The sequence below is a fragment of the Lissotriton helveticus genome, chromosome 3_1 (genome assembly GCF_964261635.1).
Source record: "Lissotriton helveticus chromosome 3_1, aLisHel1.1, whole genome shotgun sequence".
In the NCBI taxonomy this organism is placed as follows: domain Eukaryota; kingdom Metazoa; phylum Chordata; class Amphibia; order Caudata; family Salamandridae; genus Lissotriton; species Lissotriton helveticus.
In genome coordinates, this window is record NC_136061.1 from 1,389,207,874 (window position 1) to 1,389,234,360 (window position 26,487).

General features: G+C 47.8%; 1 protein-coding gene across 1 annotated transcript in view; it reads left to right on the forward strand.

The window, feature by feature from the left end:
* The window catches only part of PDIA5 (protein disulfide isomerase family A member 5), a 1,081,671-nt gene that overhangs the window by 151,423 nt on the left and 903,761 nt on the right, over positions 1–26,487 (forward strand). Inside the window, exon 3 of the mRNA XM_078682031.1 lies at positions 7,093–7,180. Coding sequence (XP_078538157.1) covers positions 7,093–7,180 — 88 coding nt within the window. The remainder of the gene's footprint in view (positions 1–7,092; positions 7,181–26,487) is intronic.

Below are 26,487 nucleotides of genomic sequence, written 5' to 3' on the forward strand. Positions count from 1 at the left end.
GTAACAACTCCCCAACATGGGGACTGCAAACTCCACCCAATCTAGGACAGTGCAAGCTGCCTGAGGCTAAACAGGCAACAGAATGGGAACACAGGCTATCTAGAGATTGCCAGTTGTGCAGTTGGCACTATAGGAAATCCTAACCGACTTAAAATAAAGCAGATAATAGGTAATAATCACGGAGAAGGTATGGGATTATCGACAGAGGGAAAAGGCTAGCAAATACGGAAGAAGCCAGAAGTAGCCAACCGTAATCAGAATGTGCCAGGCAAACCGGTAAAGTGACATGGTTAAGGAAATCCTCCAGAGAGACAATTCCTAGAACAGAGGCATGTGAAGAGAGATCTTTAAAGTGTTTTTAAAATGTTCTACATTTGGTGCGGCTGAGCTGCATCCAGGGCAGCTCAGCGTCGTGAACCCCCCTCTTTGGCAGCGGAGGTGGGGCACGTTATGGGCCTCTCTGTCTCTTGACTGCAACTGGGCGGATAAAATCTCATTATTAACACAGTGGAGGAATTCAGTGTCAATAAAAGAACATGCAGGAGCAAGGAAAACAAAGATGGAAAATTTAAAAGAGAAAGAAGGATGAAATATTGAATAGAAGTGAAGGGTGAAGGGAAGAATGGAGAGTTGAGTAGGCGGATGAATGTGTGGGTAGATGGATGAATGGGTGAAATAATAAGCGAAAGGATAGGTGGATAGACAAGTGTCAGGGTGGCCTGGTGGATGGATCAGTGAATCAATGGATAGGTGAAAGGATGTTAGAATAAAGGGATGGGTGGATCAATGGATGGATGGATGAGTAGGTTAAAGGATGAACAAGTGGATGACAGAGTGGACGGATGAGTTGAAGGTTGGCAGCATGGATGGATGGCAGAGTGAATGGAAGGATGATGGATGGCAGGGAACATTGATAGATGGATGAATGGCAGAGTGGATGGATGGATCGGTGGATGGATTGATGGAATAGGGAAAGATTGACTGATGCATGAGAAAAATGAATGGATTTAAGAATGGCAAGGTGAAATAGTGGATATCAGTGAGTGGATGGAAGGGTGAAAGGATGAATGGATCGAGGTCTAGTTAGAAGAGACAGGGGAGCTCTTCTAGGGAGGGGCCGTCTCACTAGCTTTGTTTGCTTTTTGACACCAGAGTTTTTATTTCAAAGTGAGGGGTTACTTTAATTTTCTAGTTACACCCTTGAGCTCATAGCAAATAAGCTCTCCAGCTCAGGACTGTGATTTGTCTATCCTAGATTACAATGGTTGGAATGCATAGTGCCCACACCGCCATTCACTCCCGCCCGCTTGTACATATACACGATTCCTCCCAAATGAAACTCTGGAGACATATTTATGGGAAAGAACTGCTGCAGGTTTATTTCATACAACACACGTATGATGTTTTATGGTGGGTCATCTTACGGGCGATCCAAAGCAGGCAGCCCCTCGCTGTCCTGCATGCCTTAGGAGCCATCTTGCACGGCGAGTCGATGCTCTGACGGTGCAGCACATTACCAACTTCGTTATACTCCCGCCGCCCCCCCTGTCAGGGCGGAGCGGTGTGGCACACCCCCGGTCGGTTCAGGCCCCCCGACCGCCCGAAGGACTAACGGGGCGCCGTCGCGGTTTCCAGGAACCTCCTTCGGCTCCTGGTCCTTGGCTCAGGCACCCTTACTGTGCCAGGCAGAGGTACCCTTACTGTACCCTTCTGCCGCAGAGGTACCCTTACTGTACCCGTCTGCTTCCAGATTGCCCTGTAACTCCGCCTGCAACACAAAGAAGAAGATTACGACACTCTATTACTTTGCGCCGCCGCTCAAGCTGCTGGGTCAGGGTTCAGGGTGGGAACAGCACTTGAGCCGCGGGTGGACAGGGATGGCGAAAGGCCGAGCCTTGTCCACCGCGGTATAAATAGGGGGTTCGCCCCTCCCACAGGTAGGCCCTCCCCTGCCGGTGAATGGTGGACACGGGGAGGGGCGCCCCATTGGTGATGGCTGGAGCTCGCCGGGTGGGACTAAGGCGCTGCCCCGCCCATGCTCCCCTGCGGGTCACGCGGTCAGCGGCATAGTGCCCACACCGCCATTCACTCACGCCCGCTTGTACATATACACGATTCCTCCCAAATGAAACTCTGGAGACATATTTATGGGAAAGAACTGCTGCAGGTTTATTTCATACAACACACGTATGATGTTTTATGGTGGGTCATCTTACGGGCGATCCAAAGCAGGCAGCCCCTCGCTGTCCTGCATGCCTTAGGAGCCATCTTGCACGGCGAGTCGATACTCTGACGGTGCAGCACATTACCAACTTCGTTATACTCCCGCCGCCCCCCTTGTCAGGGCGGAGCGGTGTGGCACACCCCCGGTCGGTTCAGGCCCCCCGACCGCCCGAAGGACTAACGGGGCGCCGTCGCGGTTTCCAGGAACCTCCTTCGGCTCCTGGTCCTTGGCTCAGGCACCCTTACTGTGCCAGGCAGAGGTACCCTTACTGTACCCTTCTGCCGCAGAGGTACCCTTACTGTACCTGTCTGCTTCCAGATCACCCTGTCCTCCGCCACAGCTCTGGAGGAGGCCCCCGTCGATGACAGAGCCCCCCCACCTCCTTAGCTACCTACATCCTGACGCTGTATACTGCCTCCTGCACGTCCAGGAGGAATAGGTCGACTCCCAATCTAGACAAGTATACCCTGTCATTATCGTAGTACCCTTCAGTTTCCTCTTTCATTGGTACAGCCTAATGAAACCCATGCCTCTCTTCCCATGAACTCCTGCACGGATCTGTTTCCCAGCCTGCGGGAATGTTCTACTGCTATCGGTGACCTAGCCCTGCGAGGGACACCCTTGAACCACGGGAGCTCGCCCGCTCCTAACCTGTTGCCCATCGCTACCAAGGCCTTCTGCATGCCCTGCATCAGTGCCCTTCTTCCAATGGTTGTTCCCCCCCAGCTGTAAGCAAGGTGTTGGTCTAGCTTGCGCCTCGAATTTCCCAACTCATTCCGGGGTGGCCCAACCAGCCTCACCAGGTGTTCAGGATCTTACATATTGTCTGTCAGTTTCAACAGGATCACAATACCGGAAGGGGGGGGGGACAGAAAACGTTCATGGAATGATTCCTAGGCACATGTCTTATCTTTGGGGAATCTCCCCCGGAATTAGGATCATTCCATACTCTACGACTCTAATATTCTTTCTTCCAGATATATACACATAACAATCAAGGGAGCCTGCAATCCAGACCACTTGTGTTTCTACGTTAGGCCACAATAAGCCTACCCTGCCAGAGTGAGCACAATAAAGCCAACCTACTGGCTTAGCCAATACATTCTTCAATCCGTAAATGTTTCCAAAAGTGGTTCATTACATAATGTATACAAGATTAATGCATAGTAATGCCCCTTCTGACAACTGCTTGCACTAGATCATGCTACAGTATCGCATGGTCGTACCTCTACTTGTACTCTGTACTTTAGCGACTTGCAAGAACCATTTCGCCCACCATATCCTCTCGCAAGGGTATGTTGCAGAAGTGGTGTCTCCACCTGCTCCTTCTGCTAACGACCATAGCTCTAGGGGTGAGTGGTTTAGGGTCACTTCGTGAACTCATCCCCCTATTCTCCTCTCCAGGCCTTCAAACTGTCCTCAACGTTCTCATTAATCGGAGACACCTCCAAAGTTACTTGGTGCCCTTTCATATCTCCCCTTGCCTCAGGAAGTGTCGTCCCCGTGCGGTGGTCGTGGTTGGATGGTCTGCCAGTTCCAGCAGTCCATCTTCTACCTGTCTATGGTACTTTATCGTATTTACTCAAGTTAGCGTCATAACTGCGTTTTGGCACCACTAGCTATCTGTTCATCAGCTCTCTACTAATTGAGAATCGCTATCTAAAACCTCTATTATAGTTATAGCTATGCGCTTACCCAATTTTTAGTGCACCGCTGCATCCTAGTTACTAGAAGACAACAACACCACCCCCTGCTGCCCTGGCTAAACGCGGGTGACTATGTCTTCCCTGACGCAAACCGTGCCTGCCCTTGTTTGCAGAGGAATGCCCTCCAGTGTCTATCTGGGCTTGTTTCTATATGTTGCCCGATGAAGTTCCTCCTAAAGGCCCGAGCTTTGTGTTGGTGCTAAGCTTAGGGTGCCGCTGGCTGGTATTTTTACAGCTTCTGACATTGCTTCCAAGTAATAATACCAGACCACAGTACACATACGACACGCCCGTACCAATGGCCTGCCAATGCCCATTACTTGTATAATATACCTGAAGCCATGTGAGTAGGGTGGTTCCCCAGCGTGGTTCCTGCATTGGAGACAGAAAACATTCATTAGAAGCCCTGCCCCCCCCTTGTCTGCCAATCCGATTCTCTGCAATGCAACAGGGATCAACAATGCCCCACACGCTACCCAGGCCAAGCCTGGTTGGAGTTACGATAACTCGATTGTCCCCATACTCTTCACACTCCCGAATTTAACACAAGTCCTATCTATCTTCTGGAAAAAGACCTTTCAAATAGATATTATATTCCCCTTGACTCTGGACGTGCCTTTCTAGCGTGTACCTGTGGTTTAGGAGCCTCCATTTTGCAGTGATATCCCTCACCCTGAAGTTGATACTCAATTGTGACGTGCACCCGTCCCTTTCTCCTGTCAATACACTGTCTGTTTCCTCTTACATTGTGTTTGTTTCGTTCCTTGCGCGGGGGCCCTATTGTCTTACATGATGCTTGTCTTTTATGTTTGATTGTGCGCTATGTATTACAATATTATTCCTCACTTGTCCCTCTTGTGGTTAGTGTCCGCCATACATTGCAGTATTATCCTTCTACCTGTGTTTGGCGCTCTACTGTAACACGCACATGCCACCTTTCTCTTGTAACACACTGTTTGCTATCTCTACAAGTCTCTGCTTCTGGTACTTGCACCAATGCCACCCTTGCCTACGTAACGTATGTTCGTGTGTTTGACTGCCTGCCATGTATTGCAGGATGTACCTCTAATTGTACCTTGTATCCTTTTGTAACATGCCCACCTGTCACTTCATCCTCCTGCAATGCCCTGTTTGCAACCTGTGGCATTGTTTGTACACATCCGTCGTTTTCGCTTTCTGTCCAGTATCCCTCATCGTGTTGTCCCAATATCCCTCATCGTATTGTCATGCATCAGTTATGTTCGTATCGTGAAGCGCTCCGACCCATCGAGTAAAGTCCGCGCTGTCGGCATGACAGGGGGGGGGGATGGGGAGACATAAACCTGCCTGAGAGGACCTGGAGCCCCAGGCGGCACTCACTGCATGCTCCTGCGACATTAACTGTGATGTAACTACAAGCACCTAATAACGATGGAAAGGGGAGGTATTCGCCGCCATGCGGTCCAGCTCCAATATGCTCACCCACTCAGGCAGCCATAAACACCTAATCCCGGACAACGCTGCAGAATGTGTAGCTACTAGTCCCGCTGCTACCAGACTGCCTTACTGTGGCACAGGCAGAAAGAAACAAGCTGCAGTATGCCAGCCTGATGCCGTTGTGGGAGGGCAATACAAGCTACCACAAAGAGCTGTCCCGGATCTAGTAAACACATAATAAGGACCAACCAGCACAACCATTGAGGCCTAATGCATTCCTCGAATATGGGGGATGCCGACGTAATACAATTTCTGGAGAAGCAAAAACCGCATGATTCCTAATATACTAAAATTATATGTTAGAAAGCGCAAGACCGACTTTTTTATTTTATTTTTTATTTATACACCTGTCTAAGCGAGATGTATGTACGTACACAAAATTGTCTGTTTGAGTTGAGCCCCATTATTATGAATATCCTTGGTATCAGTTTGTATTTGTGGCTTCTATACACCATGCTATGCTATGTCCCCGTCAAACAGGAATGTCGGCGATATGGGTAAACTGTTCCCCACTTGATGACGTGGTCGTCGAATCAATGTCACTGATTCTGGACAGAACAGCCATTTATATTACAACGCTGAGTGGGTTGACTAAATTATCCCCCATATACACCGTAACTATGTCTGGGCGATGCCCCCGTACTCCTTTAAAGGGGTGTCACGTGTGCAATGAGGTCCATGCAGAGGTGGACCATCTGCTTCCGTTATGCCCATGGTCCCCCACCAGCAAGCAGTTTGCACCAATAGGCGTTTGTCTCTTCTGTGTTCCTTCCCCCGAAAGGACAAGAATACATTCAATATCCCTGGTAATACCTGCTGGACACAGGGAGATTTGGGGGAATAGCGAAAATGCAGCATAGATGAGGCGCAGACCCCGTAGCCCTCTTGAGCCGCGGGTGGACAGGGATGGCGAAAGGCCGAGCCTTGTCCACCGCGGTATAAATAGGGGGTTCGCCCCTCCCACAGGTAGGCCCTCCCCTGCCGGTGAATGGTGGACACGGGGAGGGGCGCCCCATTGGTGATGGCTGGAGCTCGCCGGGTGGGACTAAGGCGCTGCCCCGCCCATGCTTCCCTGCGGGTCACGCGGTCAGCGGCAATTCCCTGATTGGATGAAAAACCGGAGAGGAGTAAAAAATTTGACTGTTTCCCACATTCTGAAGGTAGACCTGCAGGTTGCATGCAGGTACCTATGCAGGGTGTGGTTTCCCCAACCACAGTTTGTTAAAAGGTGAGTTATGAGAAACTGCCAAGCACTACCACCAAGCGCAATGAGGGTGCGGACCTGACATGGGCAACGTTTCGCTTTTTGCTTCTGAGGTAATACTCATTGTAGAGTAGAGGATAAATGTATGAAGGTAAGTTAACTACACCACAGTGACATTGATCTATTTTTCAAATATTATTTTATGAGCTTTTTTTTTAATATTTTCCTGCTGAACCATGTTTTTTCATACGTATTTGATAGAAAATATTTGTATCCCCGTTTTTCTGTTGATCAAGTAATTTGTTTCTTAAATAATTGTACGATAACCTGGCTTAGATTTGTTTTGTACTGGCCTTGAGTAGTCTGCTACGCTAACTGGTGCCGCCCGGTTTTGTACCCTTCTATTCCCAGCATCAGTGATTATGTTATTACATTTGAAGGGAATATTTATTTGTATTTTTTCTTTAACATTTTCCCTGTAGCTGCTGCTGCTGATCGTCCTCTGAAGCTTCTGTCTGATGTATCTCAAGCTGTGAAAGGAATAGCTACCGTATCATGGGTGGACTGTGGGTATGTTAACAGTTTTACTTTAGTGCCCTTTTTTGTTTCTTGTGTTGCTGTAAGTGATGATACTGTACTGTCACACATGTCTGGCTCTACTCTGTGACCAGGAAGGCACCAGAAGAACTTGAATATTGCAACAACCTATCTCCTATTTTAGTAGGACCCTGGGGGCCAGGAACGCTGGATCTGTGTCAGATTCCCAGGAGAGGCACTTAACTTTGTAAACGAGTAATAATCAGGTCGTTCCTGTGCAACTTTGTCTCGTGGGTATGCTGAAAATCTGTCTTGAATCAGGCCCTCTTGGACATCGTTTGGACACCACTGATCTAGAGAAAATAAATGTATATAATTTCATAAAGTCCAATGTGTTTTGATGCTTGCAGTGTCAACTTCCTCCTGCAGATATATGGGGGCAGGAGTCACCCCAAAACACCTCGCTGTCCCCACAGCGGATGGATGGCACTTGCTACACTAGCCTCCCTCATCAGATGAATTACTCTAAAAGTATCATTCGCAACCATGCGGTATCACGTGACCAATATGTCTCGTCCAGTTAAGAGTGGTTTCTACTGCGGTAGAGGCGCCCCGGTGCGCGGTGGACAGAGCTGTTGTGTGAGAGCTACATTCCGCATCAGGTAGGCCTCAGGGAGAGCACACAGATGAGGAGATTCTTGCTTCTATACAGGTGACAAAAGTCAAGTTGATCAGTGGCGTGGCAAGGGTGCCATGCCCATGAGCCCCCAAGCAAGCAAGTGAAATGCCCCACCCCCTCCCATTCAGTATAGTGGTTAAATATCTATAATTGGGATGCAGTCGACCCATAATACCACATTGCTGCAACAGTACCACCGCATCTGTTCCCCTCGACGTCCTGGTCAAGCTGGGGACTAGACAGAAATTAATTGGTGCAGCAACAGGTGGGAAATGAGCACAACAATACATAAGCAGTGCTTAATTTGTAATATAGTGAGTGCCGATGCCCAAAGCACTGCCCGAAATACAGCGCAGGTGCTATTTATTTAATGTCCCCGTGTTTACTACCACCTCTGCATATTCTATTCCTGTATGCACCTCGCCCCCTTTATAATCCACTTCCAGACACTCCCTGATTCTTTATCTCTATACAGGCACCTGCTTTCACTCTTGTTGACAGGGTGTCAGTCTTCTATTCCTTCTTTCCGGTTAGTGTGTTTCCCCTCTTTCAGCATGTCTGATGAGGAAAGATAAGTGCCGGTGGCTCACCGACCCCACAAATTACTGCCGGTGGCCGCCACCGGCTCAAATTTAGCACTGCATAAAGATCTGCATTGCGCAGCTGTCAGTGTGCGCCAGCAGATACTGCTCCCCTCGCTCTCTCGGCACTAATGGCCCGCGCGCTCTACAGCTCATCTGCTTTGTAATGCCTGTCCCCGTGGAATACAGAGGCTCTGAAGCTGGCTCCAGTGCCTGCCGGGGTCTGTGCTTTGCTCTCTGTGCATCCTCCCCTCTCAACAGGAAGCCTGCGGACAGACATTTGCACCAATAAAGAAAATAGGAGCAGGCGGATTTTAAAAATGCAGGCAGCTCTTAAAAATAACAGCTGCAGGGCGAGCCGGCCTCCCCATTCCTCTGTGCCCTGGTCTGTTGCACCGGCTGCACCGTGGATGTCGGCGCCCTTGAAGTTGGTTGATGTGTGAGGAAGGTGAGGTAGAAAGTGAGGAGGATGAAGCACCAGGAGGAGAGATGGCAGACGGAGACAGGTTGTGGTGATTGAGGGAGTAAGAGGAGGAGTGTGCGGTGGAGAGTTAGTATGGGTGGGACTGGGAGCAAAAGAGTGGGATCACTGACAGAATATCGACAGTCAGAATATCGAGCTACAGAAATATCCATGCAAGAATATCGATGTCCAGAATATCGAAGTCCTATGTACATTATGGTAAGTCCAAAAATATTGAGAAAAAAAATATCGTTGTCAAAAATATTGTTTTTTTTAATGTTAACAAAATAATGTAAAGTAAATAATACATATAATGTAAAGAAACATAGTTAAAAATATTTTAAAATGTTCAAAAATTATAACTAATACATACAATGTAAAAATAAATTAAGCATATACATTTAAAATATAATCTATATACTTAATAATATTCATAATTATTGCAATAACTTATATATTGTTAAAAATCATTTTATAAATTATAAATACATATCTACACATACAACAATAATATAAATAAAAATATAAAAAATGTATATAACAAATTAAAAAATTACAATATTTTTTATCTTTTTAAAATAAATTATTTACTACATTCACAAAAACCGTAGAGAAAATATTGTATAGCAGAGGGAATAAAATTACTATTCCCAATCCAGATAGTGTAACAGTAGGGAAAGTGTTGGATAGCGGAGGGGTAAAAATTACTATTCCCACTCCAGTGTGTGCAACAGTAGGGAAAGTATTGGATAGCGTAGGGTGGAAATTACTATGCCCACTCCAGAGAGTGCAAAAGTAGGGAAAATGTTGGATAGCGGGAGGGTAAAAATTACTATTCCCACTCCAGTGTGTGCAACAGTAGGGAAAGTGTTGGATATCATAGGGGTTAAAATTACTATTCCCACTCTAGAGAGTGCAACAGTAGGGAAAGTGTTGGAGAAAGTAGGGGTAAAAAATACTATTCCCTCTCTAGAGAGTGCAACAGTAGGGAAAATGTTGGATAGCGAAAGGTTTAAAATTACTATTCCCACTCCAGAGAGTGCAACAATAGGGAAAGTGTTGGATAGCGTAGGGATGAAAATTACTATGCCCACTCCAGAGAGTGCAGAAGTAGGGAAAATGTTGGATAGCCGAAAGGTTTAAAATTACTATTCCCACTCCAGAGAGTGCAACAATAGGGAAAGTGTTGGATAGCATAGGGGTTAAAATTACTATTCCCACTCCAGAGAGTGCAACAGTAGAGAAAGTGTTGGATAGCATAGGGGTTAAAATTACAATTCCCACACCAGAGAGTGCAACAGTAGGGAAAATGTTGGATAGTGTAGGGGTAAAATTACTATTTGCACTCCACTGAGTGCAACAATAGGAAAACTGTTGGATAGCGAAGGGGTCAAAATTACTATTCCCACTCCAGTGAGTGCAACAGTAGGGAAAGTGTTGGATAGCGTAGGGGTAAAAACTACTATTCCCACTCCAGTGAGTGCAAAAGTAGGGAAAGTGTTGGATTGCAGAGGGTTAAAATAACCATGCTTATCAATTAAATAATTATTTAAATTAAATAACCAATTAATAATTAATTAACTTTAAATTAATTAAGAATACCAATAAATTAAAATTATTACTTTCATAAAATCAAATTACTTCCCAACCTATTCCCCTATTAACCCACAACCCACTCCTAAAATAACTTAACACAATTAATATAATAAGCAATTAATCAGTTAATAAAAATGAATGACCAATTAATAATTAACAATACATTGATTAGCAATACCAATAAATACAAATTAATAATTACTTAATTATAATAAATTACTTCCCACCCTATCCCCCTATAAACCCATAACACGCTTCGGAATTCTTTTTAAAACAATTAATATAATTATCAATTAATGAATTAATAAAAATTAATTACCAGTTAAAAATTAACAATAACTTAATCATCAATACCAATAAATAAAATCAAAACATTAGTTATAATACATTACATCCTACCCTATTCCCCTATAAACCCACAACCCGCTACGGAACTAAAATGCAAAATTTAATTAAAAAGAATTAATCATTTCTAAAAATTATTTAATTTACTTAAATTAAATTACTTCCCACCCTATTCCCCTATAAACTCACAACTCGCTACAGTACTAAAACGCAAAATGTACTTAAGAAAAAAATTACTAACTTCTAAAACTTTAATACATGTATTTAAAAAAATACAATACATAACAAAAAATATTGAACACATACATATAAAATACATGCTAAAATACATAACACTAATTCAAACATTGATATTATTAACAACAATATTTTTGAAAACGATATTACTGACTTCAATATTAACAAAAGCGATATTTCTTACCTTCAGGTCGATATTCTGGTCACCGATCTTCTTGATGTCGCTATTCTGTCCCTTCGATATTTAAAACGCGATATTTCTGTTGTTCGAAATTAAAAACTCGATATTATGTCTGTGCACCAAAGAGAGATGTGGGAGGCTGAGGAGGAGGGAGGATGAGTCAGAAGAAGTGGATGGAGGGAAGGCGAAGACAAAGCAAGAGGATGATGAGACAGACCGAGAAGGGTGAAGAGGAGGAGGATGGTGTAGAGAGAAGGAAGGTATGGCGAGAGGAGGAGGGCAAAGAGTGAAAGTAGTTGGGTAGGACAGAGTAAAGATGTTGGTGAGGCAAATGGGAGGAGGGTGAGGCCGAAAGGGAGAAAAAGCTAGAGAGAAAGGAGGGTGAGCAGAGAGAGGGAGAGAAATGCAGAGAGAGAGCGAGAGAGAGCGAGAGAGAGCGAGGACATGGTGGCAGTGACAAGCGGTGCAGGTAAGAGCGGTGGGAGGTTATGAGATGTCGACGAGGGAAAATAACTCTCAAAAAAGAAAAACACTTACCTTGTGCTCACTGCATCGCTGACTCGACGTTGCGGCGGACTCAAGGTAAGTGTTTTTCTTTTTTCTTTTCCTTTGCCGTCATCTGTCAACTCGCTTCCTCCCACTGCTCTTACCTGCACTGGCCGTCACTGCAAAGTGGAAGAGTGAAAGGAGGAGGGTGGGGCAAAGAAAGTAAAGAGGTGGAAGGCCAGATAGCAGGTGAGCGACAGAGGTGGGTGAGGTGGAGATTGAGGAAGAGGGCAATATATACTGGGAAAATTACTAGGTGTCTCAACAGTCTGCTTTTAGGGCAATCTGTATAAGTTATTACTGCTATTGCCACTGGGTCCTACATTGAAAATCATGGAGGTTTGTCTCCAAAATGTTGGCACACAATCGGGTGGGAAGGTGCGAAATAACCAGACCAGCTTGAGAGTAAAAGGCTGCTTTATTAGAACAGGGACGCAGACTGAAATTTTAACATTAAAAGCATTTAATAAACCCTGCTTCACTAACTCAATCAGTTTCCAGACCCCTCCCCTTTAAACCTCCCCATCAATAAGTAGTCCCTAATCCATCATCCAAACATTCATTCCTCGCCACCCCTTACCTTCCATACGCTCTCCTTCACACTCCAGCCAACCATTATGCCCTGTATTCCCTCTGCCATGACTACCCTGTATGGCCCCCAAATCATCCGGCCTGTCACAAGCTTTTCTATTTTTGCCACCAGGAAAAAAACCTGACCAGAATTTTACTTGTCCCCCACCCTCCATCCCATCTCTCTGTTTTCCAGTGATGCTTGTTTTCCACAGTACTATGTCTGTCGCCCCAACAGCCGTTGTGGAAAAATACAAACTGGGGGGCACTACCAACCAGAATATAAGATCCTTAATTATTGCCCGGCGATGTCGCCTCTTGAACCCACACAGAAGTTAAACTATTGAAGAGGCAGGCGCTGGAGACTGGAAGGCAGGAAACAAGGTTTTTTTATTCGCTCCGGAGGAGAACACAACGAAACGGACAGAAGGTATCGTTCTGAGGTGCTCTAACTGCATCCCGGAGGCCTGGCCTCTTATACACGAGTTTATCTCTTTATTACATGTAACACATTCTCGTTGATACTTTGATGTACGGAAAGACATCCTCAGAATCCCCTCTTCCCAGCCCGTTCCCATACAAGGCTACAGTGGAAATCCCCGCCCCGTTCACAACAGGTGATGATCATTGCGCAGCTGGGTATTCCGCCGATTCACGGAGTGTGCGGGTTTCGATCGGATCTCGTGGGATGGGGGGGGCTTTGATCATCTCGGGGGTCCTTTGAGGAGGGAAGCTTCCTATTGTATGGGGAGGGGCAAGAGATTGGTATCGGCAGAGTTAGGTGTCGGCCTGGGAACGGGGAAGACAAAACGGGCACACGGGGAAAAGGGGTTTGCATCAAAAGGGCCGGAGGTCATGACGGGGAAGCAGGGAGGTGTCGCGCTGGGAGCGGGAGGAGGGCCTGGGGCAGAGCAGCGCCGAAGAGGGGTTTATGACTCAAGGCAGGTGCAAGCAGGGGGGGGTTGCCGGCGAAGTTAGGAGAGAGAGAGAGAGACGCGCTGGCTCTCGGCGAGAGCGGGGAAGCCATGGTGTCCAAAATGGCGGCCGTTTTACGCGCACAAAAGGTTTAAGGAGAGCAAGAGGGCGCCGATAATGTTGACGGTTTTCAGCCTAACTTTTAACAGTCCTCCCTTTTCAACATATCTAGCCAACTTGCTTACTCAATGTCAATTTTCATCAAATTCCTAACTTCGGTATCATATAATGCCCTCATATGTTCGCTTCCGATGTCCACAGTTTTGGGAAAAATACAACTCGCACATAAAGAACACATAGGTGGCAAACATTGAATTCCTAAGCATAGGCCACATATTACAACTACGGGAATCAGGATAATGGTGAGCAGTCTCCAGCCCCAACTTTTGATGGTGTCCCAGAACCAACCACCAAGCGACCATTCTTCTTGCTCTTGGTGAACTTCCGAGGAGAGTCTGTGAAGATGTTCGATGGCTTTGTACACTGAGGGTGAGTTGTCCGGTATGTATGTACAACAGCTGGCCCCAATAATGCGGCATGCTCCTCCACGGTCCGCCAGAACTACATCTAGAACGAGGCGGTTCTGAAGAGCCACCAAACGGACCGCTTGGAGCTCGGCAGTGTTGTTGGCAAAGATGCCCGCTGTGATGTTCATGGTTGTCTCGACTGCCTGAGTCAAATGTCGGATGGCACGGCTGTTTGCCATCGGGCCCCAGAGGGGGACGAGTCCTTTCATAGCATCGAGGAACTGTGCTCCTGTTGAGTCGGCTTGCTCAACGTCTTTTGCTCGTTTTTGCCTGTGGTGATTCGCTGGGGCCACATAAGTTGGAGGAAGGACGAAGGAGATGTAGCAAGTGCCCCCCCAGCCTTTGGGGAGCCAGGTGTAGGCCTTCGTGCCACAGATGAAATACATGTTTGGGGATGACACAAAGGAAGGTGGATCCGTGGAGTCCAAAGTTCTGGTAAAGCGGCAAGCGCTGTGACCCACCAGCTGTGTCCCACGTCCTTCTACACACATGTGGCCTGTGACGTTGATGACCGTCAGGGCTACAGTCAGAGTGGCAGCCGTTCGTTTCCGCAGATAGGAGAAGGTGGGTCTGGTTGGATTGTTGAACACCTGCATTTCGATTCGTTCTTTGGCCGGAATGTCCATTTGGATTGAGTCGCTGGGGGTCAGCGGGCAGAAGTGTGTCTTTGTCTTGTTTCGCCCGGCCCCATGAGAAGAATGTGCTTCAGCTCTGCTGGAGGTGGCATTTTCCGTATAGCTCTCTTGCAGGAGGATCAGCCAGGCAAGGCAGGAGCCGTGGACGGAGAAGGGTGAAGGGATGAATGGTATTGAATGTCCAGTGGCATGGGGTAGCAACCCACAGATCCAGCAGTTGGTGGCGTTGGTGGCAAGATTGTGCTGGTGAAGTAGCTGCACGAAAGAGTTGTTCCAAAACTCCTTTCGCCTCTCTCTTAGTTGAGGAGAGAGCGAAATTAGATAATGTTCCTTCATGGTGGTAGGCTGAGCAGTGGTTAGAAATGTTTCGTGAGCAGGTGTGTGTTCTTCCATAATCCAGAGCGTAGTCATGAGGAGAAAACAGAGGAGGATTACGATGAAGAGTGCAATTGTCTTTGAGCTATGGAGTCTGTCTGTTCTCGGATTTCTGTAGTGGGTATTTCCTGTTGTCTCAGTCGGCTTCTTGTTTGGCGCTTCCATCATCTTCTTATCTGGCGCTTCCATCATCTTCGTCTTCAAGGTGCTCGGTAGTGGGCAGGACCACAGACTCAGTTTTAGCTTCTCTCCAGGTAACCCTTGGTAGTTTGGGTCACCGTTCTGAGATTCTTAAGCTTAGTCCGTGGCCTACTTAGCCGAAGCTCCCTCCTTTCGACGCAGGAAATACCCTTCTCGAGATGGCACAGTGGGGTCAGGATGTTTTGAAAGTTCAAGTGTCTCTGTATCAGGGTAGCAGCTCAACGATGGTCGGTCCCGGTTCAGGAGCTCTTCTTGGGTGTTGACGGTGTCTGTCGTGGCCAGGGCTGGAGAGACCTTTTTGCAGTGATGAGCGTGCAGCCAGTGTTTCTTCCCCTCCACTCGAAGTGCGGTTCGAGTGGTGATCAGCACTTGCCAGGGGCCCGTCCACCGGGGTTCCAAACTCTTTGATCGCTGAAAGTTTCGGATCAGCACGAAGTCCCCCGGCTGGATGGCGTGACCCGGACCCCTGGAAGCATCGGGGATGGCCTGCCGCACCTGCTGATGAAGGACAGACAAAGTTTCAGTCAATTTGTACAGATAATCAGACATTAGGACATCCGGAACGTCATGAATGGACGTTGGTTTCGGGGCAGACCAGACGCTCATGGGTCGACCGAAGACAACTTCATAAGGGGTTAAGTGATGTCGGGTGGGGGTAGAGCGCATCGATAGCAATGCCAATGGGAGGGCGTCTGGCCATTTCAGGCCCGTCGTAGCCACTATTTTGGCCAGTTTAAGCTTTAGTGTGGCGTTGTGTCGTTCGACCAGCCCAGCAGATTGAGGGTGGAAGACTGCGTGGAATTTCTGTTTGATACCCAGCCCATTTAGGATGAGCTGGATAACGTTGGCTACAAAGTGGGGGCCATTATCACTCCATAAAACACGACAGAGGCCATAACGGGGGAAAAACTCTTTTAACAGGACCTTTGCAGTGGCCATAGCGGTGTCGTCACGGGTCGGATATGCTTCCACCCATTTGCTAAATGCGCACACCACGACAAGTACATATTTCAGGCCTTGGCATCTGTCTAGCTGGATGTAGTCCATCTGCAGGACTTCAAATGGGTGGTTTGGGACCCCAAATCCCCCCCGGGGTACTACAGTTCCCTTCCCGGGGTTGTGTTGCAGGCATATTAAGCATTGTTGGACCAGGCGTTTGGCGGAATCTGGGATCTTGTCATTGTGCCAAACCCTGGAGACAAGTTCGATCATGGGGGCTGATCCTATGTGGGCTGGGGAGTGTGCCATGGATAATATGGGAATCAAGTATGAATCAGGTAGCAACCATCTGTTCGTGTCTTTTGTCCGCCAGCAGCCTTCATCGTCTTTCAATCCCACCCGTGCCCATTCAGTCAATTCGTGTTGTGTGCTAGCCATTTGTATGTCTCTAATTGTGTCCTTGGCGTCAGTCCAGTTTTCTGCTTGTGACCTGGTCACGTACATACGTGTTGTCGTTCTATTTTCTGCTGTCGTTCGGGCGGTGATGTCGGCTAGTGCATTTCCCTGTCCAATAATGTCTGTCACCTTCTTGTGTGCCTGGCATTTGATAACGGCAAGTTTGTTGGGGAGGAGGACAGCTTCGATTAAGGCGGAGACTAAATCCCCGTGCAGGATGGGTGTGCCGTGTGAGGTCAAGTATCCTCTCTCCCTCCAGAGGAGCCCAAAATGGTGAACCACCCCGAAGGCATACTGGCTGTCGGTGTAAATGTTCGCCGTGGTTCCTGTTGCCAGGATGCAGGCTCTCGTCAAAGCAATCAGTTCCGCTGCCTGGGCAGATCGCTGGGTGATGCGGGCTGTTTCTACTACAGTTCGAGCTGTGGTGACTGCATAGGCAGCGGAAGTGGTACCATCGGAGAGTTTGATGCAAGAACCGTCCACCCACAACTCCCCGTCGGGGTCAGGGAAAGCCGTGTCTCTGAGATCGACCCTACTCCTGGTCTGTTCGTCCGTAAGAGTCACGCAGTCATGTACGGGGTGCACATTGGGGTCGTTCTCTGGCAGGGGTAACAGAGTTGCTGGGTTCAGTGTGGTGCATCTTTTCAGGGTGATATGGGGGGCAAGCAAGGTTAGTTCGTATCCAGTCAGTCGTGCACTCGTCAGATGTTGCGTCTTGGTTTGGTTCAGGAGGGTGTCGACTGCATGGGGTACCAGTACCGTGAGGGAATTCGAGAGTACAATCCCCTCACTCTGTCGGATAGAGACTGCAGCAGCAGCTACAGCTCGAAGGCAGGCAGGCAAGGCTCTGGCGACAGGGTCAAGAGTGGCAGAGAAGTAAGCGCACGGTCGTTGCTTAGGACCGATGGCCTGGGTCAGGACAGATAAAGCGCACCCCTCCCTTTCGTGAGTGTAAAGGGAGAAGGGCTTCCTGTAATCAGGGGTACCCAGGACAGGGGCTGAGCAAAGGGCATCTCGTAGTTCTGTGAAGGAGGTTTGACACTCAGGAGTCCAAGGGAGTGGGAAAGGGACGTCTTTGTTTAGGAGAGAGAGCAGTGGTTTTACAACGAGGCTGAAGTTTGGCAACCATTGTCGGCAGAAGGAGGTGAGGCCTAATAGGGAGCGAACCTGCTTCTGGGTTTTAGGGACAGGGGTGTCTAGAATGGTCTGGATTCGATCAGGGGTGAGTTTCCTTCCATCTTTGGACAGAAGGTGGCCTAGGTAAGTGACCTGGGGTAGGCAGAATTGCAACTTCTTCTTGGAGACCTTGTGGCCATTTTCCGCAAGGAAGTGCAAGAGTTGAATGGTGGCGGTAACCGCTAGAGGGGTGGTGTCGGCTGCCAAAAGGATGTCATCGACATATTGTACCAACACCACCCCGTCGGGTAACCGGACTTGGTCTAGTTGCCTTTTGAGGGCCTGGCTGTAGATGCTAGGGCTCTCCGTGTAGCCTTGAGGGGCTCGGCAAAACCTATATGAGCGGGATTTTAGGGTAAAGCCGAAGAGATATCGGCTGTCTGGGTGGATGGGGATGGAGAAGAATGCGTTCTTGAGGTCGATGACGGAAAAGGTGGTTGCAGTGGATGGAATCAAGGTCAGGATGGTGGTGATGTCTGAGACCACAGGGTACTGGGGTACTACCACTTTGTTGATCTCTCGGAGGTCGATGATGAAACGGTATGCTTTCTCATCTCCCTCTCCCTGCTTCTTGATAATGGGCAAGATAGGGCTGTTGCAAACGTTGCTAACCACTTCCTCTACCACTCCTGCGTCTATCAGTGACTGGATAATCATTACCAATGCCTTCTCGCCCTCTGGCGATATCCGATATTGTGGGAGTTTTGGGAGTGTTGCGTCTGGTCGGACAGTAATGTGCACTGGGTCAATTAACATACGCCCTACGTCCGAATCCGCTTTGGCCCACAGATACGGAGGCAGGGTGTCAAGCAGGGACGCGTCGACGTCGGTGATGGAAAACATGTGTCGGGGGGAACAATGTTTAAGCAGAACGGGGTTGTCGTAAAGAAACACTCGAACTCCATCTTGAGAACACCTAATCGTCGCTCGGAAGTGTTTCAGTAAGTCAAGTCCCATAATGGCGTCAGGGCTATTGGAGGAAAGCAAGAACGTGGTGTCGGTGGTGTTGTTTTCTACGTCAAAGAGAATCGGGGCAGACAAAGGGTTGGTGGAGGGCGTTACATCGAAACCTGTCGATGTTATGAGTGAGCCAGACAAGGGTGCCCTTGGAATCAGTCGTTTAGATAACGCACTACGTGTTGCGCCAGTGTCTACCAGAAATGGAGACTTGGTACCCAGGACCTTAGCAGTGACATAAGGGCCCTGCTGGTCAACATAGAGCTCGACTGGATCCCTCCCTCGCCCTTGGCTGTCCTATGCAAAGGTGTGAGTGTCGTCATAGTCAGATTGTTGATATTGGTTCTGTCTGGGTCGATCGAACGTATTCGGTCTGCTTGATCTGTCATTAGTCGCGTCATTTGGGGGCCCTCGTTGTGTTCCCTTAGGTCTCGGTCCGTTTACTACATCCCTGGGGTCTCTGTTCCTGATCATTTCCAGGAGAACTGGGCACTGGGATTTCCAATGGCCAGTCCCTTTGCAGAAAGCGCACTGGTCATCTCTAAGGTCTGTGCGTCCACTGTAGGGAGTCAGAGTGCGGTCCTGGGGAAATGCAGTCTTAGGGGCGTTTGTCTGGTAGTTTCCCCGGTATTGGTCTCGTCCTATAGTCACCCCTTGCAGTTTGGCAATCATCACCCTCTCTTTTAAGTCTTTCTTCTTTTTCTCTGTCGCCCTATCGTTTTCATTTTTCTGATGCTCATAGTATTGGGCCATTTGAAGAATCGCTGTAGGTTTGGAGGCTGCCCAACTACTCTCGCTGGCCTGTAGTTTCTGGGAGATGTCCAATGATAGGCCCTTAACATAATTCTGGACAAACAGATGGTGTCCGGTTGCAGTGGTCATGTCCTGGCCGCTGTAATCGGAGAACACCGTTTCAAACCGGGAGAAGTATTCCGATACATCCTCCTGGGGTTTTTGGCGACAGGCTGTTACTATCGACCAGTCCACTTTCTTTTCTGGGATCAGGGTTTTTAATTTCTCTACAATTTTATCTGGGAGGTCTAGAATGGATTTCAATGGCTTTTGTCCTGGTCCCCGTTGTTTGTCCAAGTCATCGAGTTGTGGCCAGGTATGTCCGAACAGCTCAAGGTGGTCGACTTTCCGGATTTGCTTCCACACATCAGCTGGTAGACATAACCCGAAGAACAAGTCGATGTCAGCCAGGGTCATGATAGTTGAACCCAGGGCTGTACCCAATTCAGTATAGAAGGCAGTGGGGTTTTTACGTAGGTCGGGTAGAGATTTTCGGAATGTCAGTATCTCTTGCCGGTCCCATGGCTGGTAGACCCAGTTGTATACTACCCTTCCCTTCGCATCTTGGTTGTTGGCATCATCGTGAGTCCCTGTACCCCGAGGAGGAACCCAGTAAGGGGCAGCCTCACGTATCGGCATCATGGTGTTGGATTGCTCGGTTGGTGGTTCGGTCACTACGGGGGCCGCGGATTTAGCTCCCGGCTTTCGTTCAGTGAGGTGGCGGAAAACCTCAAGCGTACGCGTAAGGAGGTCCGACACATCACACTCGCCCTCATCCCCGATATCGACCTTCCGGTACAGAGTCCTTAGGCTCTCGGGACCTTTGTCTCGATATCGGTCCTCGTATGCATTCAAGACATGATAACACAGTCGTACGGTAAAATGTCGTCTGTGACTCCCTGTATACGAGCTGAACATATCTGTGATGTACTCTTCATCATCCTTCCTTTCTACCAGTGTCCTTGCTATTTTGTCGATCCCCGCTCGCTCATCTTTGTCTAGCCTGTTTGTTCTTGCAAGGCCAGCCCCTCGAGTCTCATGCTCGTCTAACGTTGTCGTTGATGCGGGTTTTAATACCAGGGGTTCGGCTGGCACAGAGGCCATTGGGGCCGACGCTGCGGCGGTACCTTCGCTTGTACCTGGGGGTGGCGCGTGCTGCGCCAAGGGTCGAGAAGGGGCATATGGAGGGGGCATGTAGATGATAGGGGGACCTAACAGCAGGTCCTCATTGGCTTGTCGTTTCGAGGGTAAATCAGGGTAGAGCATGGAGGGGGTTCTAACCGGACACTGGCTTGGCGTTTCCCTTTCTAGTTTCTGTTTAGCTTTCTCTCTTTCCTCTATCTCCTTTTTTAGCTTCTGAGCAGCTAGGTGGGCTGCTTTTTGCAGCTCTTTTTCCAACCTACTCTCAGTTTTCTTTTTACGCTGTTCAGTTTCTTTTCGCCACATGCCGAAGCTATCAAGCATAGTGGGTGTTGTCTTGTTTTTACCTAGGGCAGTTTCTAGCATTTTTATTTTATCATCATCGAAGGATCCTGTCAGGGGCCATTGACTTTCTTGACCCTGTTTTGTATATTTATGCCATAGTTTACTATAGGCAATAGCGGTCAATCCATGCTTCATGAACATGTCCTTATTAGGGGTGCCTTCCAGTGGGGCTGGATGGTCCATCTCTAATAAGCGGTCCGGGCTAAACAGGCTACCAATCAATGGGGAGAAGACAGACATGACGGCTCGTAACGAGGGACTAAAAAGTCAGCACTGCCTATCTTATCACTAGGTGCAAAGACTAGACAGAATATTTCTATTCTACGTTGTTTGCAGGCAGTGAATACCTCATGGATCACAATAACCAAAGACCAACAAATAACAATGGGGAGAATGAGTAGGTCCGCAAAGATTTGCGTTACCTACCTTTTTCACTATCTGCAAAAAGGGTGGTCTCTTCCCTGTTTGCAGACAGGGAATCTCCAGGAAACAATAATTTTGCGAACAACAGTTCAGTTTCAAGCAATTATAGGGTGAGGGAGAAAAAAATAAGCACGGCTGCTACCCTACCTATCCTCCACTGCTTGCAAAGAGAGAGACCTTTGTTTCTCCGTTTGCAGACAGTGAATCCCTCGTGGATCAAGATAACAAAAGACCGACAAATAGCAATGGGGAGAGTGAGTAGGTCCGCAAAGATTTGCGTTACCTACCTTTTTCACTATCTGCAAAAAGGGTGGTCTCTTCCCTGTTTGCAGACAGGGAATCTCCAGGAAACAATAGTTTGTGAACAACAGCTCAGTTTCAGGTGACTATTGAGTGGGGGAGAAAAATAAGCACGGTTGTCTGCCCTACCTATCCTCCACTGCTTGCAAAGAGAGAGCCTGTTGTTTCTCCGTTTGCAGACAGTGAATCTCCAATTAAACAAAAAAAAGAGCAATACTAGTATTTAACAATCAAGCAATTTTTCGCAATTTGTCGTGGTAACACGACCTTACCCGGACCGCATGGACAGTTTCCTGACTTCCGAATCCAGCGCCCGATCGTCCTCTCTTCTTCGTTATCCTCGCGGCACTCCTGATGGTTCCCAGTCAGGACCGTAGATCACTCGAGAGAGGTCTGTTCGGAACCAGTGAAGTTCGGATGATCGGCTGTCAGACGAGGGTCTATCGGACAGACGCGTTCCCGATCGTTGCAGTCGTTCACTTTGTCGTCAGGACCTCTCCCACTGGATCCATGGGTCGCTGATGGGCCCCACGCTTGGGACGCCAATTGTGGAAAAATACAAACTGGGGGGCACTACCAACCAGAATATAAGATCCTTAATTATTGCCCGGCGATGTCGCCTCTTGAACCCACACAGAAGTTAAACTATTGAAGAGGCAGGCGCTGGAGACTGGAAGGCAGGAAACAAGGTTTTTTTATTCGCTCCGGAGGAGAACACAACGAAACGGACAGAAGGTATCGTTCTGAGGTGCTCTAACTGCATCCCGGAGGCCTGGCCTCTTATACACGAGTTTATCTCTTTATTACATGTAACACATTCTCGTTGATACTTTGATGTACGGAAAGACATCCTCAGAATCCCCTCTTCCCAGCCCGTTCCCATACAAGGCTACAGTGGAAATCCCCGCCCCGTTCACAACAGGTGATGATCATTGCGCAGCTGGGTATTCCGCCGATTCACGGAGTGTGCGGGTTTCGATCGGATCTCGTGGGATGGGGGGGGCTTTGATCATCTCGGGGGTCCTTTGAGGAGGGAAGCTTCCTATTGTATGGGGAGGGGCAAGAGATTGGTATCGGCAGAGTTAGGTGTCGGCCTGGGAACGGGGAAGACAAAACGGGCACACGGGGAAAAGGGGTTTGCATCAAAAGGGCCGGAGGTCATGACGGGGAAGCAGGGAGGTGTCGCGCTGGGAGCGGGAGGAGGGCCTGGGGCAGAGCAGCGCCGAAGAGGGGTTTATGACTCAAGGCAGGTGCAAGCAGGGGGGGGTTGCCGGCGAAGTTAGGAGAGAGAGAGAGAGACGCGCTGGCTCTCGGCGAGAGCGGGGAAGCCATGGTGTCCAAAATGGCGGCCGTTTTACGCGCACAAAAGGTTTAAGGAGAGCAAGAGGGCGCCGATAATGTTGACGGTTTTCAGCCTAACTTTTAACACCGTGAGCCTGAGAAAACCATCTTGCCCTCCATCTTTCTTCCTATCAGTGATATTTTTTGTCACTAATACTATGGCAGTCGCCCCAACAGCCTTCAACTTGAGAAGACCAACACAGTGTGAACTTGGCTGTCTCCATAACAGCCTTTCAGCAACATCTCGTCTTTCCCAATGCCATGGCTGACCTTCCCTTGACGTCCAAAAAGTATATTTCATTCCACATAAAAGAGAGGTGAACTCCATCTTGCCGAAAAAACATAAAATCTTATATTTATGTCTGTGTTCTATCCAACCCACTCCCTTTGCTTAACAGAAACGGCGCTTCTCTCTATAACCCTTCTTCCTGGGTTTTTCAATCCCTGAATATGCACTGCCTCGTGCCATCCCCTTCTATGATCTAATGCTGGCCATAACAAATGAGTGCCTAACTACGACCTCCCCATCAAATCTAATTCCTTCTTAGTTTGTTTTAGTAGTACCAATTCCGACAATTGGACCAATTTATTTTTCTCAAATGCATTACCAAAACATCTGTACACGGTCTTAGCAATATCAAATCTGACAGACAAGAAAGCAATTGACCTGATATCATACCACCCCCACCCCACCAATCAATGTTTAATTCATCAAGACGGAAAACCCCAAGCTCTTTCAACAAAACGTCCCCTATACTTCCTTGGCTGCCCATTTTTTTAAAACATGACCCACAGACCAATTGGAAAAATGCCATCAGGACCGGTCCTGCCACACAACCTAGAATTAAAAAAGAACGTAATAACAAGCACAGAGAAATCGTCCAAATTACTGATGTGGCATAAACAGCAATCCGAGGACCATCTGCAGAATTTCCGTACTTTCCGTAATGAAAAATACAAAACTTGGCAGCTTCTGACACCGCACCAATCCTAAAGGACTATGTTCCAAAATTTGCTGAGTTCTCCCTCATTCGACCCAGTATCTTCCTTATTACCTCCTTGCCTGCGTTGCTGCCAGCCTAGACGCATCAGCCTGTAGAAAGAGTACCTCATCTCTAGGCTCCTCTCCTGCTCTAAACTCATGCCAAGATCCCACCGGGTGCACTGGTCCCCCCAATCTTGAAGAACAATATCTTTGCAACTTTCCCAACCTGGTGTAGCTCTGATCTTACAGAAAAAGTCTTACTGACTATTCAGTTGTTTCAGTGTTCAACTCTGACTCCTCCCTCTTTGTTACTACCTAGCAACTCTGAAAAACTAAAACGCCCCAAACAGCAACCAAGAAATGCACAACTTGAATAATAAGCCCTAAAAAGTGGAATAACAGCAACATGCCAAACCTTTGATCAATAACACTACCTTTTCATTGATACTGGATCTCTCTTACTGTTTCTGAAGGAAGTGACCCGATATGGGTCACCCGGTTCACCCACAACCACCTCTCAGCCTTCCATACAAATGAAGAGTCGGTCAGACAGTGGAGAATACAAACAAAGTTATTTATTGGTATTGCGCTCGAGCAGGAGTCCAGTCTGACTAGCCTCCTGAGATGCTACCGGGGGACTAACCCTCACCAACATTACATCAGATGTTATACATTTCCAATGCCCAGCAAGAATCGCCCAAATCTGGAAATTTCCAGTTGGAGCAGGTTAACCAAGGAGACGCAGAAGATGAGCTACACTTCTGTGATTGGGTACATGTTATCTCAGCCTCAAGGTTACTCTGCCCATGCCTGCCACTGTAAGCTTGAGAACAGGCCTATCTAACAAGGAAGGCATGCGAAGACACATTCATGTATTCATTGAGACAACGAAGCCCAGCCTTGGAGAAATACAAAAAAAAAAATATCAAAGCTGCTTTCTGCTGAGGCAGACAAAATGAGACAGAAGTTAGTTTCGATCATTACACAAAATGGCGGCTAAAAGCAAAACGGTGCAGCAAATGCTAACTTAAGCATAATGCTAATAGGAGGAGTCGACTGGAAGTACTTTTCTAGTCCAAGATTTGAAGGGATCCACATTTCCATTAACATTTCATCTAGGGATCCCTTACAGTCTTTTAAAACACTTAAACACCACCCTACACCAACAATCCCTCACCAGCATTCATCATGCAGCTTTAAGATCAAAAGATGTCTGCCAAAGATTCCCCTTTGGGGAGCCCGTCGAGCATTGCAGCGCCGGCGTGATGAGCAGCGCCCTGTGATGGAGCATGACACCCATCTTGGTGTGTGTGCGGGCACCTTGATCTGATCACTCGGGTCCCTCTGACCAGACCACCTCTTGATCCACCTGTTAAGACGTCCCCCTTCCTTGAGACTAAGGATCTGTACCCCTGTGTTTTTAATACTGATCATATTCACCACAGCTACTGACCTTCTGTGGTGTCTTCCAGGTGATGCCCTGCAGGACGCCCCAACCTGCCCTCTTTCTTGTGGAGCACTTAACCATCATACTTGTGGTACCTTATTTTGCCTCATGAAAATATTCTCACACCTGCTACGCCATTGTGTGCTCTTAGGTGTGACTACATGGCTAACCACACAGTCCTGGAGAATGTATTTCTCATTTTCTTAATAATTTTGTTGCCACCAAGGCTTCTGCCTCAAACGCCATTCTGCTTATTTTTTGTGCATTGCTTATGGTTCCTTCACTTTGCTGGTGTGCCGCACTAGGCTCTCCTCCGCTCTCCGACCCATCAATTAGTTGCTCCTCATCACTTTCATTCCTGTTGAATGAGTTCTCGCTCTGTCACACATGCGGGAGCACTCTGCTGGTGGTATTGGCATATCCCCCTCGTCCTCTACCCTGGTCCGACCATTTTTTGGTCCCGTTTGCCTGGCAAACGAATACTGACTTTCCACAGGCACAGGTGCCACGTACTCTGGAGAGAGTATGGTCTAAACTCTCTTTTGAAAGCTGGACTCTCGGATTGGAGCAGACTGCTCCTCCCTCTGATCCCGATCCAGTGAAGGCTGACTTTAATCTTACCAAATGGTTGAATAGCTCCCTGGACTCTGTGTTACCTAGGAAAAAAATGAAAAAGAAGAGCAGGGTTTTTAAATCACCATGGTACTCTCAAAAACTCCGAGATCTAAGGAAAACCTGTAAAAAATTGGAACGCATGTGGAGGAAAGAAAGACTGGCCCTCCTACAACAAAGATAAGTATAAAGTGGCCATGATGACCAACAAATCATCTCGGAAAATAGCCCAAGCTGCCTTTTTTGAGGAGAAAATTAGAATGTCCTCTAATTCATCTAGAGAGACATATAAGATTGTGAAAGATCTCCTCAAAATTCCCAGTCCCCCGATGGTGCAAGATGTGTCAGATTCCAGATGCAACCAATTAGCGGCATTCTTCGAGAATAAAATACTAAATATTCTACAAACTCTGCCGCAAAGCTCCCATACATATGATCCTGCTGACTCTATTGTTCCTATCCCTGGCCCTTCTTTAGACTCCTTCGCCCAGATATCTAGGGAAGACTTTCAAATAG